Source organism: Lissotriton vulgaris, chromosome 5 (assembly GCF_964263255.1).
Source record: "Lissotriton vulgaris chromosome 5, aLisVul1.2, whole genome shotgun sequence".
Lineage (NCBI taxonomy): Eukaryota > Metazoa > Chordata > Amphibia > Caudata > Salamandridae > Lissotriton > Lissotriton vulgaris.
In genome coordinates this window covers 2,013,112,838-2,013,127,236 of record NC_141693.1, presented here as the reverse complement: position 1 = coordinate 2,013,127,236, position 14,399 = coordinate 2,013,112,838, and the positions used below count along the sequence as shown (strand labels likewise).

Here is a 14,399-nt window from a genome sequence, read left to right as displayed (position 1 = left end):
AGAAAGCACAGAAGAAAAAGGAACAGAAAAAGAGAAAAAGAGGCCCATAGAAAATAAAAAACGAATCGAAGAAGACCCCCCACCCTACACGCATGCCGAGGCTATGGCCTACCCCCCCCCTAGCAGTGTGTCTGTCGCCCCAAAGGAAAACCCGAAATATAGGAGCAAGTAAAGAAAGAAAAAGGAAAAGTAATAAATTCACGGTTGAACCCAGGGAGAGAGAGAGGAATAAGCTACCCCACGACTCCCGGGAAAAGGAAAAGCGGGGAGGAGCCCACCCAGCAACCGAGCTCCCGGCCTCCCTCGCCGTCCATGCATCCCGCGCCATACACAGCACAATGCCAACACACGGTATACGCCGGTAATCCAGAATCAGCAATATTGAGCCCCTCAGTCCAACACAAGCCCACACCCCATCAGGATAGGTAAGTATCAAGAGGAAGCAACAGTGACGTGCAACAGAAAAACAGGACAGTCAAAATTACTCAGCCAGTAGCATTAAATGCGATACAGTCCAGGTCCCCGCCGGTCAATCCAATCAAAGCCACATCAGGCAGTCCATCAACCCTGTCCGGATCGGCAGAAAGTCTTCAGGCCTGTCCACTGCTGCGAGTCACATCCTTCCAGGACAAAGAAGCAAGATGGCCACTCACGGGGGAGGGGAACAAGAAAGTCTCCCCGTGTCTCAGGGTCTCCAACACAGCAGGAACATGGTGCAGGGACTACAGTGATAAAGGCAGCAAGGGGGACACACGACAGGGAAAGCAAGTAGCCGGGCAAAATAGAGGGCGCCGCTGCAACTGTATCCTCGATGGCGGGCAAACGTGCAACAATGTAGCCAGGAAAGCGCCTCACCTCCGTCCCTTCATCCGGTAACAATGTATCCCCTTCAGGACCGAGCAAGGGCGGCGGGGGATCCTCCTGCCGGGCTCGCCCCACGTCAGACATTACACCATCAATTCTCCGGACCAGTGCCCGGGCAGAGCTCCGCATTACCGCCCTCAATTCCACGAGGGCGGCCAGGATGTCACAGCGGGTCGGGTCCGCACCTTCCCACTGCTTCCCCGATTCGGCCAGCATCTCAGGGGCATACGGGTTCTCCAGCCCTGCAAACCCGGGATCAGCGAGAGTCTTGTTAGGAATCGCAGGCGCCATGTTCTATCCGCTGCCGGCTGGCAGTGGAAAAGCGGGGACAATCACATAAGTCCTTAAAGCAAGGATGCAGTCGCCGGGGGAAACTCCGGGCGCAATTCGGGAGCTGATCAGGATAGGAACCCGCCACGAGTCCTGCATACGCTGTCCGTCCACTGCAGGGAGACGCTGCAAGATGGAGGCTGCCCGCCACTCATCAAAACGGTAACGAAGGAGGGCTGCCCGCGGGGGATCCCAGCGACATCCACAACACCATTCAAGTCCAACCCGGATAAAGGGACCGTCTCCAGCCACACGGGCAGCGCTCCATACACCCGTAACAGTCGGCGGCGCCCCAGCCCGTCTCTCTGTCCGTCCCTCAACGTCCAGCAGCGGTCGTCCACGCCGGGTGCAGGGGAAGCTCCGAAGGCAGAAGGAAAACACCGAATCCACCATCAAATCCGCCGGGAAAGGCACCAGGAGAACGCCAGTCCTGCCAGCACCGGTGTCCCTCGGCGACAGAGCGGCGCAGATCAGGATAGGTGACCAGGATTATCAAAAAAGCCAGACGGCTTACGGAGCCGGGAGCTCAAGCATCCGTCCCGTCCGCCATCTTGGCTCCTCCCCCTTTGTCTTGTTTTTAGGGCCCTGCATGGACTGGGACCAATACCTCTTCAGAATCTCTTCCTCTGGTATCAGGCAGCCAGACCTTTAAGATCGTCTTCGGTGTTCCTGGTAAAAGTCCCTAAAATTAATAGAATGAGAATGGGTGGTCGCGCTTTTAGTTTTACAGCTGCTACGCTGTGGAATACTCTCCCTCTGGCATTGAGGAGTTGCCTTGATTTGCTTACTTTTAAAAAGGACCTTAAGACTTACTTGTTCCCCAGAGTAATGTAGCTTATGTAACAGATGTATGGATAGGTCTCAGCGCCAGGATACCCTTTGGGTGACAGCTGCGCTCAACAAGCAATAAATACATACATACATACATGCAGTCAGTTTAGCGAAGATCTTGTTATCTATGTTAATAAGGGAGATGGGGCGATAGGAGTCACATCGATCAGCAGGTTTGTCAGGCTTAAGAAGGAGGGTCAGCGAGGCCTCGCAAAGAGACGGTGGAAGCGTGCCCGTATCGAAGGATTCGTTGAACATGGCGGCTAGATGCGGGACCAGGAGAGCGGCAAACGCTTTACAAAAGGCCGTCTAGGCCCGGTGCCTTGTCGATCGGGAGGCTGCTGATTGCTGCCAGATTCTCCTCCTTCGAGAAGGGCTCGTAGAGGAATTTACGATGATAGTCCGCCGGCCACACCAGGGCAATGGACTCGAAATATTTTTCAAACTCCGCTAAGGGGGGAGGAGAACCCGCGGAATAGAGATTGGAGTAGAATGCAACGAACCGGGCCCTGATCTCCTCTGAGGACGTGGTGCGATCCGGGCCCCCATCACTGAGGGCGGTGATATAAGAAGCAGCCCGCGGGGGTCGCAGTAGATTAGCAAGGGTGCGCCCCGGACGATCCCCTTCCCCGAAACGGCGGGCTCGGCCTTCCATTCCCAGAAAGGACAGCTCACGGGCTGCTTCGTCCGAGTACTCGGTGTGTTTTTGGCGCAGGAGCGCCAACACGTCAGGGCTAGAATTAAGCAAAAGAGCGGCATCCAAATCACGAATCTCTCCCGCCAACCTGGCAAGCGCAGATCGAATAGACCGGAGAACACCCGACTGCTTATAGATGCACTCACCCCGGATAAATACTTTAAAGCTCTCCCAGAGGGTTGAGGCAGAGTCAACAGATCCCACGTTAAGCTCAAAATAGTTAGTAATGGCGGATTGGATTTCATCACAAAATACCGAATCCCTGAGGCCATTAGGGGAAAGACGCCAGGAAAAGGCCCGTCGCTGAGAACATGGGGGTCGATTGATGAGCCGGACCGCGCATGATCGGAAAGGGCGCGGGCCATATGAGTGGCATCGACAGTCCAGGACAGGACGTCTGGCGAGGCGATCCAGAGGTCTATTCTAGACCAGCAGCCCCTCGTACCCATGACACAAGTACCCTCCCGGGCGTCCGGGTGGAGATGGCGCTAGACATCAAAGAGCGAATTGTCGGCCAGGATGGAGGACAAAGCAGTGGCGGCCCGCGGGTTAGACCGGGAAGCGCCCGACTGGTCCAGCGCCGTGGAGAAGGCAATATTAAAATCCCCACCCCAGATAACGGCAGCGGACCGCAGGAAGAAATCAGATGCCAGACATGGTGGAAAAGGTCAGTGTCATCAGAGTTCGGGCCATACACCGCGATAATGGTAATCGGCTGTGCCAGCAGGAGGCCATGCAAGACCACATACCTACCCTCCGGGTCTACGCAGGCATTGGAGGTCTGCCAAGGGAGGCCACAGCGCAGCAGAATAGAGACCACCCTGGCATAGGAGGAGTAGGTAGAGGAGTGGGTTTCCCCCCAATAACGTGCCTGGAGCCTTGAAACCGAGCTGGGAAGTAGATGGGTTTCTTGCAATAAACAGATATCCACGCAGTGGCGTGTAAATGGGCATGGGTTAGGCGGGCCTTGAAATAATCATTCAGGCCTCGGACGTTCCACGTCCAACACGTTAGATTAGCCATCAAAAGGAAAGAAGAAGGCTGCGCAGTACGGGGGACGCTGCAGGGGGTCCGGCCATGTCCCACATCCGGTCACAACGGGGCAGTCGTGTCACCTAATGGGGGATGTACGATAGGCAGCAGCCCAAGGGAGCAAAGTCCAGCCCAGGGAAATCGTATTCGCGCACCAAAGGTCAAGAGGACTGAGGATGCAGCAGATGCACCACCGTGATACAGCTGATAAATGGAGAGGGGCACATGGCCGCAGCAGTGAGCAGACGCCAAGACGTACAGGGGAGCACCTTGCGCCAAATGCATAAAAACAGAGCTTCAGGCATAGCATAGCGTCAAGAAAGGAGCATACGCAGCTAAACAGATTCAACAGATAGGCAGCAAGCCAAGGCAACCCATCCGCTAAGAAGACAACCCCCCTCCCCCCACCCACTTCTCGTAGCAACCCATGTGTTGCACAGCACGGGAAGACAGAATCTCAAACATGGCACAGCAGGAGCGTCAAAACATTCAATGATCCAGAGCATCAATAAGAAGACAACTCAACAGAACCACAACTTCGTTTGAAGAACCAGACCACCCACCCACCCGCACAATTTGCAGGACATGGTCCGCACAGAACAGAACGATCAGAGAGCCCCCTTATGTCCCCCCCACTCCCTCCAACCCCCCAATCAGGTTGAGCATACCCCCCACACCCCCAGGGAACCTAGAACTTGGACAGGGCAGCAAAACCAAAGGATTGAGAATCATCCCAGGTGGGGCATGGCAGGAATCGGCGAACACCCCTGCAGTAAGGCAGGGTGGCCAAGCTCGAAACGAACAGCAGCCTCCTGAAAAACAAGCATTAGGAATGCATTAGGGCTCGGGTTTGTTTGAGTTAGAGATAATGGCATTGTAAATGGCAATGTGTTTTAGGCATGTGTTTTGGAGTGGAAGCATGTGGTGTGTGTTGGAGATATATGTGTTGGATTGGAATGTTATCAATGGTGGCATGCTGCACTTTAACGCATTATCTTTAAAAGGTAAAGTGCAGCATAGTGCGATAGGTACAATATTAATTGGTGGATGCGTTATCAATTGGTGTGTGCATTGATGGGTGGTGGATGTGTGTGCCTGTAGGAATTGTGCAGTGATGGCTGTTGGTGTGTGTGTTTGGTGGAAGCGTGTAATGGTGGCTTGAGGTGTGTATGACTGGGTGCAGCGTGCAGTAAGAGCTGTTACTGAGTGTGGTTGTCAAGCGTACAGAGCTGGATGGTAATGCGTGTGGTTGGTGAAAGGGTGCACTGACAGCTGTTGATGATTGTGCCAATTGAAAGAGTGGCTGGTGCACTGTCAGCTGTTGGTGTGTGTGTGTGTGTGTGTGTTTGGTGAAAGTTGCACTGACATTGTTTGTTGTGTGCGTGGGTGTTTAGCGGCACTGATGCATGGTCGTGTTTGTTTTTGGTGAAAGAGTACATTGATGGTTGTTGGTGTTTGTACCTGGTGAAAGCATTCTTTGACGGCTGAGGGTGTGTTGTTCTGTGTGTTGTTTTGTGTGTAGTGGTGAGTGTGTGTAGTGGTGAGTGTGTGGTGGTGAGTCTGTGGGGGTGAGTCTGTGGGGGCACACTTGATTCAGCTCTCGGGAACCTTCTTCTAGCCTGTGATAGTTTTGGTCTCTCCCAACGGGTCTCTAAGGCCACCCACAAAGCGGGCCACCTCTTGGATCTGGTCTTTGCAGCACCAGATCTAGTGGCAATGGGGGAAACCCTGCCGATGGACTGGACAGACCACTCATTAGTTAAATTCTTTTTTCTTAAGAAGACGGGCCCCTACAAGGCCCCTGTCCTGACTAGGGAAATTAAGTGCAGAGACTGGAAGGTTCTCTCACGATTACACCCTTCTGGTGAAACATTCCATCTGGATTCGCTCTTTGAGGTGAAAAAAATTACTGATGATAACTACAACTCTCTTTACACCAGTATCACATCGGTTGTCGAAGCCCTTGCTCCTTTAAAAACTCGGACTTGCAGGGGTAAAGACTCTGCCCCATGGTTAACGACGATCTAAAAACTTTAAAACTTGGATGTAAACAAGCAGAGAGGAAGTGGAGACGCGACTATAATGAAACTTCGAAAGAAATGTGGAAAACTAAGGTCCTTGCTTATAAAAATCTCATTGAAAAATCTAAAGATGGCTACTACTCCTCTCTGATCTGTAATACCACCAATAACTCCAGTAGTATTTTTAACATCCTAAATAGCGTCACCAACCCGGAATCGTGCAAGAATGCGATCGTCCCGTCCCAAGACCTCTGTGACAATCTTGCCACATTCTTTAAAGAGAAAATAGAACTGATCCTTAAAGACTTGGACACCCCTCTTGATAATGATACCCCTTTCAATCTAAGACCTGTCCCTCCGGTGGACCAATTACCTGATTCGGTCTTGGCTCCGGAAAATTTATTACTCAGGTTTCTGCCGCTTACATATGAACATTTTACCAAGATTGCTAGAGGGATTGTTTCCGGGTCTCCTCTGGACCCGGTGCCTCCCAAAATTTGGAAGGAATTTGAAGATGAACTTTTCCCCCCTCTCCATCTAATTTGCAATCAATCCCGGCGTCCCAGCTCACTAAAAACGGGGGTTAGTCTCCCCCTTGCTAAAAAAACCCTCCTTGGACCCTGACTGCTCCAAAAACTATAGGCCCATCTCACTGCTGCCGTTCCCTGCCAAGATAGTTGAACGGGTGGTCAGTAACACTCTTTCCACCCACCTGGAACATCATCTACTACTTGACGAGGACCAATTCGGCTTTCAGCCTGCTCATGGAACCGAAACAGCCCTCATCACCGCCATGGACAAACTTCAAAGGCGCGCAGACAGAAGACAGGCATAGTTTCTGATCCTGCTCGATATGTCGGCCGCCTTTGACACGGTGAATCATAAGATCTTACTGAGGCGGCTGTTTGAGGCAGGAGTGAGAGATACGGCACTGCAATGGTTTCACTCTTTTTTGCAGGACAGGCAGCAGGCAGTATCTATGCCACCTTTCCAATCATCTTTCTCCCCAGTACTGTACGGAGTTCCTCAGGGCTCTGCTATCAGCCCAATACTGTTTAATGTTTACCTCAGGCCGTTAATTTCACTTATTAAAGGTTTCGGCATTAGAATCGTCAATTATGCCGACGACACGCAGATGATCCTCTCCTTGGAAGGAGAGGATTCTATCTCTGTGGAGGTCTTACATAATTGTTTACGGGACACGTCAAGGTGGCTGAAGGATAATTCACTTCAGTTCAATGTCCGGAAAACCGAGGTGCTCTTTAGCGCTGGAACGAGGATCCCCTGACCGTTCCCTAACAACTTCTGGCCCCCGGTAACAGGCTCCAACGACCGGCCTGCGGACTCTGTCCGCAACCTAGGGGTCATGTTGAACCATAGGCTCAGCATGGAGACCCATGTGCAAAAAACATCGGCTTGCTGCCTTGCCATCCTTCGTTCACTAAGGAAAGTTCTGCCCCTCTTACATATCCATGCTCGCGCCCAAGTGGTCAGATGCACCATCCTGAGCAGGTTGGACTATTGCAACGCCCTCCTGCTTGGGTCCCCTGAGTTTCTGCTGGACAGGCTCCAAAGGGTCCAATCTGAGGCTGCAAAACTGGCCTTGGGGCTGCCGAGAAGATCTCATGGACCATCTGCCTTGGCAAAACTACACTGGCTGCCTCTTAGACAGAGGATTCAATTTAAGGCCCTCTGTATAGTTTTTAGGGCCCTCCATGGTTGCGGTCCAGCCCCTCTACAATCTAAGTTTGTATGGTATGCTCCTACCAGACAACTTCGTTCATCTGACGCTAAACTGGTAGTCGTTCCCAGGTTTAGGAAGGTCAGAGCCGGAGGTAGATCCTTCGAGGTGGCTGCCGCCAGACTATGGAACACCCTCCCCATCGAGATTAGGCATATTAATGAACTCCTACAGTTTAGAAGAAAGGTGAAAACTAGGCTCTTCCCTGGCTAGCCTACCCTCTCTGTCTCTGCTTCTCGCTTCCCTCTTATTTCTGTCAGCGCCAGGATGCCTGCAATGGTGACAGTCGCGCTTTATAAATTCTTAAAATAAATAAATAAATAATACCCTTTGGGAAAAAAAAGGACAACTACTTCGAGGTGGAGAAGCATAACGGAGGAACGTGTTGGGGTGGGTAACAGAGAAACAACAAGCGAGGCGGACATTTGAGAGGAGGAATCAGTACAAGATAGGGGAGTGCAAGGAAACACATGAACCCTCAAGGAGATCTCAACGAAAAAGAAAAAAGTAGTTTACTAAATGTGAGCAGTGGAAGGACTCAAATCAGATAATTAAAAGGATGGTAAAGAGGAGCTGCTCCAGTGAAAAGACAAACACAACAAGCATTGGCAAACCCAATAGGTCTCAGCTATGCAAACGTTATTGGCTTTGCCAATGTGTCTTAGCTATGTTGTACACCAGCATGGCTGCTGTTCAGCGTGGCTAAAAGTGTGTGGCTTTGAGGAGAGTGGCGTGGAGTGTCTTAAAGTGGAACAGAGTGTTGTAGAATGGAGTGCCGTAGAGCAGAGTGGAAGGTCGTGGATTAGAGTGGAGTGTTGTAGAGTAGTGCGGTGTGGAGAACTGAAGAGTAGAGTGATGTAGAGTGGCGCAGAGTGCCACAGAGTTAGCAGCTTCGAGTGGAATAGGGAGGAATAGAGTGTTCTGGCATAGAGTGGACTAGAGTGGAGTGGCATAGCATAGAGTGGACTATTGCAGAGCGGAGTGGCGTAAAGTGGAGCACAGTGGAGTGAAGTGGCGTAGAGTGCCGCAGAGTGTAATGGCGTAGAGTTGTGTTGTGGGGAGGTTCATAGAGTGTTGTGGAAGGTCGCATATTCAGGTGGAGTAGAGTGACATGGAGTAGAGTGTTGTGGAGTGTCAGAGTGGAGGGCATAGAGTGGAATGTAGTAGAATGGTGTGCTGCAAAGTGGCACAGAGTGGACTATAGTTTAAGAGTGGAGTGACGCAGAATGGAGGGGTGTCGAGTGGCATAGCATTGAGTGGAGTGCTGTAGAGTGACGTGGTGCAGGCTGGCGCGCTGCAGGGTGGCACAGAGTGGAGTAAAGTGGCATAAAGTGTTGTGGAGTGGCATAGAATGGAGTGGAGTGGCATAGCATTGAGTGGCGTTGTGTAGAGTGGAGGAGAGACGAGTTGTAGTGTGTCATGTAGTAGAGTGTTGTAGAGTGGACTGGCATAGAGTGGCATAGTGTCATACAGTGAAGTATGCATGGAATAGTAGTGCACTGTGATTACACCGAGCAAATTTTCAATTAACGGACCATTACATTTGCTTGGACATAGTTTTACAGATAAAACTGCACAGAACACAAACAATGTGTGGAAATGGCATCACCAAGTGTATTGATTTACTTTGATCACATTACAATATTTGTTTCCACTATACTTCAGAATTACAAACACATTTGCTTCATTTGTGCTTTCCTAAATCTGATATATTCTGAACTATTTGCACAGTTCATTTACAGACATTTGAATTTTGCTATGTGGTAGAAAAAAAAACATTCTAAAGCAGCTGTTCTCACATGGGTAGCCAGCAGATTGTCATATAAACTCTCTCACTTTCAAGTCTGAGAAAGAAAACACCAAGCACCCTCAGAAGACAGAGCCGGACATCTGACCTTGGTCTTTGAATGCACAGCAAATGTGACAATGTAAGAACAACATTTAAAAGCCTGTTTATAAAAAAACAAGCACTTGTGGAAGAATACAGTAAACAGACTATGCTGCACGGGAGGGGCTTACAAACTGGACAGCCTAAAACAAATAAAGCCAGCTAACAGAAAGTAAGCACATGTGTGTTATAAAGAGCAAAACCAATGGCAAGCAATTGGCAGAATCCGGGGAAGCTTTCAGAATGTCCCCAAGATGTCTTTGCAAACCAGACAGCTGTGCTGATTGGTAGGGTTCGACCGAATGCAGCTCAACAATGTACGCAACAGGCGGGCTCTAGGTCTACTGTAAGGTTTCACTGTGGTTGGCAAGAGGCTTGGCCTTACCAGACAGATAAGAGCTGTCTGGTAGGTGAGACCTAAAAAGTCAATACAAGATATGCACTTAGATCAGTGTGCACACTGACGGATGCGGCCCAGCTGTGCTCTGCAGAGACTGTACATACCGCTTCAAGCTGCTTCCAACAGGTTTCAATGTGCTGCTGTATCTTGCGGCCATCGTGAAAATGCTGCAAAAGATAGAAATCAAATATACATAAGAAAAAGGATATTGGTAAGAACCATGTATTAAAGACATTCCCTGAGACCATTTTCATGAAACACATAGGCTTGGCTGACATATCCACTCTGTATGCCTCCTTAAATTGGGGATTTTCAGCACAGGGGAGTGATGCAAAGATGAATCCTGCACAGGCATAGTGCCTGCATCTGGGCTGAGGCAGCAGAAGCAGCCAGGGGCTCTGAGATTTGGGTCCTGGTACTATCTTCTAGAGTTACATCTCACAAAAGGAGGCCCTGGGTACACATATGGTGTTTCCCAGAATTCACGGACTTGACTCATTTCCTGCAGTTACTAAATCAAAATATTGCTCCTTTTAGACTCTTTTCCTGACTTCTAACATCAATGGACCCTTCTAACGAGCCCCTTGCTAGTGATCAGATCACACCCTGCCCTCATTCTCAACACAAGTAATCCACTGTCCTAGTGGTCCTAATAAACTCCTATACGGCTATTCACACTCACCCCGTACCAAGTTATTGGGGATTCCCAGCCTGAGGACAGGGACTGATTCAAGGATGTGAATCTATGCAAGATCCAATGCTGGTGAATCCCAGATATGACCATTAGGCTGGTTCTTTCCTCTATCCGGTGAGCAGGGCACGAGCCTCCATTCAGAGGTGCCCCTATGAAAAGTGGGGAAGAGTTAGAATGGGGTGATTGCAGAGGTTACATACTGAGGCTCTACTTGGCCCTTCATGGAGATGTCTGGACACAAGAAAGGTGCTGCCTTTATAAAAATGATGAAACTGTACAAATCCTCTCCCTGTTTACACCTCTGACTAGTGCCAAGAGGCATCTAACTGGACAGGGAGCGCTACACGAGTTTCTGCACACAACTATGATGTGGGAATCAAAATTTAGACCCATCAATGCAAATGTAGACTTGGAGTATTGATTTTAAACCTCGTGGCCTGCGGAAAGACACCAACATTCGGATAGATGCAGGTCAGCGCCTAAGGCAGACGAAAGGGAGTGTATCAATCATGGCCAGCGCAGTGAGCTGAAATCCTCTCATTGCTGCCAATATTTCTAAAAAGCCATATTAAAGTATTCTAATTCCTATACAGCGTAAAAAACAAAGGGCTCTAAGGATAAATGCAATGATGTTGTGGCTGAAATTGAGATATTTAGGGTCACCGCTGAGTGACAGCATCCCTCTGTCCTTGCTGTGGTGGACAGTCCAGCCACCACTCTCAAGCTGCTCACGGAGACTAGACTTGTTTCCCACTTGTTGTCTCAGTTTACAACTCTAACAAAGGCACCCTTACAGAAAGGAAACCTCTCCCCACATGTTAAGACTTGGAGAGAGGCACATACCACCAACATCAGGACTTTAGTAAGACCCACAGTATTTGTGTATACAATGCAATCTGGGTGCAGTTTACACCTTTAACAAAGGCACCTTAACACATAGAAAGAAATCAAGTTACTTACCTGTAACTTTGGTTCCCCAGTATTGGTAACTTTCATAGATTCCCATGCTTTTGAATCATTCCCCGTCGTCGGAATGGGAGTCTCTGTAACAAAATAACATAGCAGTAGGTACAAAAGAGAAAGAAACAGGTCTAGGCCTCATTCCCTTTTGTAGCATATCCGCCTCTTTTTGTAAAAGAGACCAAACTTAGACATCAGCCAATCAGAAGAGCCTCCACCATAGAACCCTCCTGAAGGAACCTCAGAGCCTCAGATTTTCGTAGCTGTTGTGTAACAGTCACCATATCTGCTGAAGGTTGAGCTTTCCCCGGGGAGGTGGGTGGGCGCATGGGAATCTATGAAAGTTACCAATACTGGGGAACCAAAGTTACAGGTAAGTAACTTGTTTTCTTGCCCCAGTATTGGAACTTTCATAGATTCCCATGCATTTGTATCAGAGTAGTAAGCAGTTAGCAATAAAAAACACATTTTGTGTCATAACATCCCTTGCAATAACCAACATGACATAAAAGATACAAAATGTGCAAAATAACGGAAGGTGGGATAGATAGGAAAGCTCACCAATTAGTGGAAGAGGTTGCTCAGGACTGCCTGGCCCACTGCCGTATCTTCTTGTTGTAAGGATTCCAAGCAGTAATGCTTAGTAAAGGTGTGGAAGCTGCTCCAGATAGCAGCTCTGCAAATGTTCTTAATCTGCACCCCCGCAAAGAGAGCTGTTGAAGAAGCCACTGATCTTGTGGAATGTGCTCGAACCCTGCCAGTCAGTGGTTTATCTGCTGCAGTATGGCAATGTAGAATGGCTCTGGTAATCCATCTTGCAATCCCCTGCTTTGACAGAGGGAGACCCTTGCTCGGACCACCAAAAGCAATAAACAATTGGGAGGATTTCCGAAATCCTTTGGTGCGATCCAAATAGAATTTTAAACATAGTTGTACATCCAGAGAATGTAGCGACCTCTCCGCTGGTGTAGCTGGGTGAGAAAAGAAAGCCTTAAGAATAACCGGCTTGATCAAGTGGAAGTCCAAGGGCACTTTGGCTATGAACTTTGGGTTAGTTCTCAAAATAACGGTGTACCTTTTGAATTGCAGGAAAGGCTCTTGGATTGTGAGAGCCTGCAATTCCCCAATACGCCTTGCCGATGTGAGGGCAAGAAGGAGAGCCAATTTCCATGAAAGGAACTTCATGTCTGATCGATGAATTGGTTCAAATGGGCTTTTCATGAGTTGAGTGAGGACTAGATTCAGGTGCCAAGTAGGAGGCGGAGGCCTCACTGGTGGATAGACCCGGAACAAGCCTTTAAGAAATTGCTGTACAATCCTGGAAGACCACAACGAAGGTCCAGACTCCAACCGTCTGTACCTTTAAATTGCCGCCAAATGAATTTTTATAGATGAACGGGCCAGTCCCGACTCAGCCAAGGACAAAAGATAAGGGAGAAGCTGATGAGGTTTTGAAGAAAAGGGGTCAATCTTCTCTCTCGTGCACCAAATGCAAAATCTCTTCCTCTTGAGGCGGTAAGTCGTGGAAGGAGCTCTCGGCTGGCAGAGGACTTCTTTAATCTCGTTCGAGATGGGGAGATTCATAAATTCTCGCTGCTCAGGAGCCATGCTGTCAGTTGTAATGACTGCGGATCTGGATGCCAAATATGTCCTTCTGACATTGTGAGAAGGTCTGGAATAGTCCTCAAGGGGAGCGGAGGAGCCAGCGACATCAGATGAAGCTCCGTGTACCAGAACTGTCTCGGCCAAGCAGGGGCTATCAAGATCATCCTGCATGGTTCCACTTTGATCTTCCTGATCAGTCTCAGGATCAGTGGGATGGGGGGGAACACGTAGACAAATGTCCTTGACAAGGCTATAGAAAGCGCATTCCCCAATGATCCTCGGTGGTGAACCTGCTTGCATAAGACCGGCATTTCTTGTTGGTCGGCGTTGGAAAGAGATCTATTGCAGGTCTGCCCCACTGGTGGAAAACCTCTTCTAGAATTCTCTGTTTTAGCTCCCACTTGTGACTGACTGAGGATAACCTGCTCAGTCTGTCTGCATTCTCGTTTAGAATTCCTGGCAAGTGTTCTACCTGCAGCGACATTCCGTGAAGGATCGCCCATTCCCATATCTCCTGAGCTTCCTGCGACAACGGGAGAGACCTGGTTCCTCCTTCCTTGTTCACGTAATGCATGGCCGTGGTGTTGTCCGTTCTGATGAGCACTTGTGAACCTCTTAGGCGAGGGAGAAAGGCTTGTAGAGCCAGTTTTATTGCTCTTAGCTCCAAGAGATTGACGTGGAGCCGACGATCGTGAGGAGACCAATGGCCGCTGACATGCAGGTCTTGCATCACCGCTCCCCAGCCATCCAACGACGCATCTGTTGTCACTACTTGAGGAGACGGATCACTTACGAAGGATAGACCTTGGGACAGGTTTCTCTGCTCTGACCACCACAGGGGTGCTCTTTTCATTGTCGGAGTGACTGTCACCTTGTCGTCGAATTATCCGTGAATCTGTATCCATTGGATGCCCAGTTGCTCCTGAAGAGGACGCATTCGCAGTCTGCAGTGAGGAATCGAGGTATGCATGACGAAATTACCCCCAGCAGAGATTTGTAGCGACGTACTGAAAGACACCTTCTTTTTCGTAAGTCCAGAGCCATGGACTGCAGTTTTCTCTGTCTTTCTAGGGTTGGAAAAGCTTTTGAGAGTTCTGAGTTCAGGATGGCTCCCAGGAAACGTGCCTCCTTGGAAGGGACCAGAGATGATTTGTCTTTGTTGAAAGTGAGACCTAGATTTTGAAACAGGTTTGTACATGCCTGAACCGCGTCTCGCGCAGCTCTCCTGGACGGGGCCTTCAGCAACCAGTCGTCCAGGTAAGGGAAGACTTGAAAATGATTCCTTTGCAGGAAAGCAGCTACTGGCGCCAGCACCTTCGTGAAGATCCTCAGGGCC

At 49.5% G+C, this 14,399-nt stretch overlaps 1 protein-coding gene across 15 annotated transcripts in view; it reads right to left on the bottom strand.

Annotated features, from left to right (window-relative positions):
• FNBP1 (formin binding protein 1) overlaps positions 1-14,399 on the bottom strand; it is an 887,470-nt gene that overhangs the window by 478,765 nt on the left and 394,306 nt on the right. For all 15 annotated transcript variants that reach the window (XR_015296123.1, XM_086924822.1, XM_086924824.1 and 12 more), the window contains exon 5: positions 9,909-9,971. Coding sequence is in view for 14 of the 15 variants with exons in the window: in XM_086924822.1 (XP_086780948.1) it covers positions 9,909-9,971 (63 nt within the window). In the remaining variant the exon portion in view is untranslated. The remainder of the gene's footprint in view (positions 1-9,908; positions 9,972-14,399) is intronic.